The sequence below is a fragment of the Oncorhynchus nerka genome, linkage group LG20, assembly GCF_034236695.1.
Source record: "Oncorhynchus nerka isolate Pitt River linkage group LG20, Oner_Uvic_2.0, whole genome shotgun sequence".
Classification (NCBI taxonomy): domain Eukaryota; kingdom Metazoa; phylum Chordata; class Actinopteri; order Salmoniformes; family Salmonidae; genus Oncorhynchus; species Oncorhynchus nerka.
In genome coordinates this window covers 35,018,422-35,024,525 of record NC_088415.1, presented here as the reverse complement: position 1 = coordinate 35,024,525, position 6,104 = coordinate 35,018,422, and the positions used below count along the sequence as shown (strand labels likewise).

At 41.9% G+C, this 6,104-nt stretch overlaps 1 protein-coding gene across 1 annotated transcript; it reads left to right on the top strand.

Moving 5' to 3' along the window:
• On the top strand, positions 1-5,178 carry tnfrsf9a (tumor necrosis factor receptor superfamily, member 9a). Its single transcript, XM_029622217.2, has 8 exons — positions 1-627; positions 894-1,038; positions 1,459-1,578; positions 1,705-1,848; positions 1,978-2,050; positions 2,263-2,387; positions 2,480-2,620; positions 2,778-5,178. Exons 2-8 carry the CDS (start codon positions 903-905, stop codon positions 2,888-2,890), a joined length of 852 nt encoding a protein of 283 aa, XP_029478077.1. The 5' UTR covers positions 1-627; positions 894-902; the 3' UTR covers positions 2,891-5,178.
• Positions 5,179-6,104: the final 926 nt, after the last annotated feature.

Here is a 6,104-nt window from a genome sequence, read left to right as displayed (position 1 = left end):
ACTAACGGGCGTAGCATTTGGCGGGAGCATGGAGTCTGGGTAGCCGGGCAAGATGATACGCAATGCGACTTGTTCTCGAGTTCGCTGAGCACATGCTGTAGGTTTTAGTTTCTCATTCTGGCACCATGCGATCAATTATCCGTTCTAAACATGTATTTCTATGCTCATGATCTATTTTCCTTCGCGCATTGGAGGTCGGTTTACGTCTCTGGAACCGCTGAGCTGGAGGAGCGAACGGCTAAAATAAACGTCGTTCAAAGAGAACGAATCGTTCAACTGCAAATCACGTCTCCACTCGTGGACCGCAACTTCAATGAGTAGGCTACAGGACAGAAGATAACGTGTTATCATAGGAAACGGAAGAAAAACTGTTGATAATCTTTTCATTCTCCAATTTAGTTTCGTTACTTGTATTTGTCATTTCAACTTTTTATTGAACATCTCTCTGCTTGTAATTAGTTCTGTTGACATATCCCTTTCAAGCACTTAATCTGCGTCTGAAATAGTTTATTTTACGCCTGCAACAGGTGACAAATAGATAAACGTTAGGATTTTGTCGGCGGCAGGTAGCCTAGTGGTTGGACCAGTACCCGAAAGGTTTCTGAATTAAATCCCCGAGTTGACAAGGTAAAAATCTGCCCGTCATTGTAAATAAGAATGTGTTCTTAACCGATTTGCCTAGTAAAAAAATAAAAAAATTGTCCACGCCCCCTTCCCCCCCAAAAAAAATCACATAAAGCCAGGAGAGTTTGAAGTCTCATCATATGAAAGGGTGCTTTCAAGTAGGGTACTGCTGTTGCTATAACATTTGGATTATTATTACTGTCAAGCAACTGCACCTGGAATCCATAGCCCTTCTGTGTTCCTAATTTTCTGTGTGAATTGGAGGGCAGTGAGAGAAGATGCATCTGGTCCTCAGAGTACTGTGTATCTCTATGCTCACACTGTGTTGCCTGAGTAGCACTGGTGAGATAGGGTGTAAACAATGGACAACCTCTGCTGGTTCTCCTGATGTCTGCTGTGAAAGGTGCAATCCAGGTAAATGTCTAAACTAGGCTACTGTAAATGGTTTCACTTTAAATGTAACCTAGAAATAATCAAGAATTAATGTAATGGGGCTTGGATTTTGAGAAGTAAATTCTAAAGGCTTTATCTGGTTAAATTCTCTCTTTCATGGGGATGAACAATCTACTGTATCCCAGGTTAATTAAATCATATGTATCCTTTAGTGGGTATACCACAGTGACCCAGTTGAGTTTCAGTGGCTTCTATTAGTACCACCAGAGGGGGGGTGTATGGATAATGATCAAACAACTGTATCTGGCATGTGGAAGAGGGCTGGAAATAGTTTCCTATCAAATACATTTACCGTCCACTGCAATTTCTACTGATGGAGCGATTGTGATGTTATTATGGATGTAGATGTGTTTTCAATTGTTGCCGGTGTATTTTGTGTAGGGAACCGTCTGGTGACACACTGTGGACCAGACCCAGAAAAGCTCTGTGTTCCATGTCGGAATGAGACCTATACAACTGATGGTACATCACACTCCTGTCTCAGGTGTACTCAGTGTGTAGGTATGTCACCAGAGATTTACCCATTTGATAGAATCTATTCTTCTCTACACTTAAATATCTATTGTTGATGAGCGAGACGTTTTAACATTCATTTTACTCCTCTTTTGCTTGCTTGCGTGTGTGTAGGTGGCGCCCAATTCCTTAAGGCGGCCTGTACAAAAAGCAAGGACACAGAATGTGACTGTAGGGCAGGATTCCGATGTGGTGATGACCACTGCTCCTTCTGTGTTGAGGAGTGTGGGACGGGCCAGGAACCTCTTCCCGCTGCAAGTAAGACACACATCTGTACCTGCAGACCTTAAAGTCAAACAAGTTATCTGGCATGCCTAGTAAGACACAAGATCAGGACACATGGAACATTTTCACCAAGTCCGACCCTCTGCATGTCTGTCTCCATAGGGTCCTGCCGGAATTGTCCAGAAGGGACCTTCAATGACAGAATCCATGAGAAGTGCAAGTCTTGGAGAACAAGGTTAGATTTAACCCCCCCCCCGTAAACTCTTGAGTTTGCGTCAATATTGGAATTACCGATAGTACTAATGCCATTGCATAAATTAGCATATGCAGCAAAACACTTTACTTAATCTCAGCAACTCAGAACTAAAATCCTCCGCAATGGCTACTCAATGTAATCTGATATTGGAGAGCCAATCCTTAATCTTTATTTCTCCATCTCTGTCCCAGCTGTCTGCATCCCAATGAACACATTGTTGCAGTGGGAGATGCAGTCAGTGACAGCAAGTGCGGCATTGCCAACATTGTAACGCCAGAAGTCAACACCTTACCTTCAACACAGGCGGACCCTGAGGGTAAGACCAGTGAACCTAACCCATGGCAAAATGTATGTTATATCACCTTGTTTTTTTTTTAAATGACAAAGCCTCTTTCTTTGATGGCACAGGGCTTTTTTGGGCTATAAGTGCCTCATTTGGGGTCTTTATCCTCCTTATCGTCTTGTTTCTGGTCATCATCATCACCAAAAAGAAGCCAGAGAAGACAGCCCCCAAGGAGCCAACCCTTAATGAGCAAACTCCCCCTACAGGTAATTAGATGCTTATACAATGTTATTCATTCCTACTCATCATACAGCAGTGCAACATTGTTCTTTGTCAGCTTTCAAACTGTAATCCTGAACAAAGCGTCAACATCATTTAATCTGAGAGGGCTCAATCTTCACCTCCGCTCTCCCTCTGTCTCAGATGAACCCAGGAGCCTGGTGGTGACCAGTTTCCACCACCCTCAGCAGGAGCAGGGCAGCAGCTCTGAAATCCTGTGCTCCCAAGACTTTGAGACGAAGCTCCTGCCTGTGTGAGTGGCAGTGGACTTACTTTCTCATGTGTTTTTGTTCCACTTTACTTTAATTTTTTTAAAGAGTATTACTGATATTTATTGTTGCATGGTTGGGAAAGGCATTTCACTGTACTTGTGGACGTGACAATTAACTTGGAACAGGGTCATACTGGGTCTGACCTAATGATCACTACTTCACACGGGCACTCCGATGCCTACACATTGCTAGCCTCAAGCCCGGGCTGACGCTACTGCTGATACAGTTGGACTCTAGCTCTGCTGGACCATGCTACTGAGTCGCTGGGAATAAGACATTGAGGCTTAGATCATTTTTTGAATTTGTGATATCTTTTTATTCTGTGATATTTCTAATACCTCAGTAATGTTTCTTATCTCACAGGCACATTCAAAGGTAAACTAGGTCACTATGTTAAGATCATGTACATGTCAGCTAGCTAGTAAACTGATATTCAAATGTCAGTAGTGATGGGGAAATTTAGGGGGAAAAACACTGATGTCACTATGACATATGCATTAGCAATTGGCTGCAGCTGGACTAGTTCAACTATTTACATTTCCTGGTTTCATATACTGAAGGCAAGTGTCCTTTATGGCCTGAATATGTAATACTACTCTTGAAATGTGTATGAAGGTAGTATCAGAGCCATGACCATAATGTAACAGTGAATGAGGGGGTACAGCAGTACAACACAGGAAGCTCTGTATAGTTGTGACTGGCAGCCTCCATGCCTCCCACTGGCTTATACAGTATCATAGTCACGTTTTCTCAGTTCCCTGAATGGCTAAACCTAGCTGCCCACAGTTTCTAAGCTGAAGGGAATATCCCTACTTAATATACTGTACAACCCGAGGTGTGACGAACGTTTCATTGCGCAAGGTATGACGAAGAGCAAATACAGGGTAATGCCTCAGCACTTTAAGAATTTAATTTATGATAACAATGTACCACTGGTACAGTATGTGACTTGGAGCCACTTTCCTGTGTGAATGTACTGCTTTTGTTGACTGGTATAGAGTTAAGGACATTCCAATTGGATCATTCATCCCACCCTCCCCTGTAACCATTCCCCAAGAGATTGCTGTAAATGAGAGAATGTGTTTTGGCAACCTACCTGGTAAAATAAACATTCACAAGGACATTGAAATGTGTGCAGGATACAGTATGACGTTATAATAAAAAGGCAGCTTAATCTACCCAACTTTTCCAGGAAGAGATTTCAAAAAGGGTCTGGACATTCCAAATAATGTAGGAGGAAATGCTACGGTCAGAGAATCCTCTCAGGTGGGGGTTTCCCCTTTACACAGACGTACATCTAAAGGAACTGGAAAAGTCTGTTAACTAATACAAATGTTAATTGCACTTGACGCACAATTTACAATGTCGGCATTGAATGTGATCAAAGGGCTTCCTTTAACCTAGTCTGATAAGATCAAGACCAGAGTGAACTCTTTCACCACTGTAGGTTTGCGATCATAAGCATGATCTAAATCGGTGTTCCTTCGGCTTGCTGGAAATGCTTGTTAACTCAAGCCCACTTAGCCCTGGTTGTAAAAAAGAAATGAATACTCCCTCTGGGCTTTCTGTTAGGCAGAGCTGGGAAAGCCGAGAGGATTATGATTAAATGTGTCATATTAATCACATTGTACCATCACTGCTGGGAAATTACACAAGAAGGAGCATAGGTCATGTGTAAATAAAGCTAACAGAATCATGAACGCTGTATGAGTCACACAGGGAAGAGGGGAAACCGTGTCAAACACGCTGGAAGAGCATCTCAGGCAAATGATCCTATAGAAACTTCCCATTCAGATCTGTACTAATGTAACCTTTACTTTTCATGAGTCTACAAAGAAGCAGAGTAGTGCATCACAGTTCACACCCACGTTTAGTTACTGTATTTTTGTAGTTTGGACAGGCGTAGCCCACTGAGATGGAACATCTCACATTTCACAATTAGGGCCTACATGGTGGAAAACGTGAACCCACACTCATGGAATGGGCCTACAGTAGTAGCAGTGTAAATTAGTCATCACCACCACAAATGACTTTCACAGTAATCCGAGGACAGGACCTTCAGAAAGCCAGTTACACTAAAGATGATAGTCACATTGATGGATTTTTAGGAGTGCCGTCCATGTGAATATCCTTAAGTACTTGGACTGGCCGGCTCCTGGGATTTTATTATGTATTGTATGTCTTTTCACTTCGGCGCAGAGATTTTGTTGATTAAATAAGCAATATTGTTTCATATTTTGATATTTTTTTAAATAAAGAACTAGCAAATACCACTGGATTGTCTTATTGTATCCATCTTACCATAAAGATCTTGGCAGGAAATGTGCCCCGTGTGGCTTAGTTGGTAGAGCATGGCGCTTGCAATGAATGCACTCACGACTAAGTCACTCTGGATAAGTGTGTCTGCTAAATGACAAATGTAAAATTGTAACTTACATCAATATGACTTATTGATGACCTTGACAAAATACAAGATCAGCTACATTTACTGCAGCACATTCCTCTTGTCAGCATCAGCTTCTCTAAGAGGAATTAATATCACACAGTTGAGGTTTCATGGGTGTTCATTTTATTCAGAAACACTTCAGAGAAACCTCTGAGAGCACTAATCCCAGTGCTATAAAGATAACCGTTCTAGCAGTGATTTGTCTAACATGTAGTTGATGTATTACTGTATATTTAAAAAAAGTATGTTTAAATAAAAGGAATGAAAATGTAGAGTATGGAACTCTGTACTCAATTGACAGTTTGAGTGGTGCAAAATGATCAGAAGCAGAGAGTTGGTGGGAAAACTAGATTGAGGAAGGACGCAGTTCAGTAGTTGCACTTACATAACTACTCAATGTAAAGTTTGGGTTCATGGGAGAAGGTGGAGTAACCTCGTATCAGCAGTATGCTCTGTGTGCCGTGACCTGTCATTCAGCATAACTTAAGAGTTCACCAAGAGGCCTAACTGTAAACACTGAAGATGTGGAGTTAGAGGATGACTCCAGCACAGTAAGGGGATTCCAGGTCATAAATGTATGACATGACAAGCCTAGGCTGAGACAGCCCATTGAGGAAATACTGGATTCACAGTGACAATTCTATTTCCCAGTCATTTGGGAAACTTATTGACACTTTAGATGTGAATTACATGATAAGTCTGTTCTCAAAGATCCCCTCAGGTCTTTCTCAGACAGATATCAAGAGGGGATAG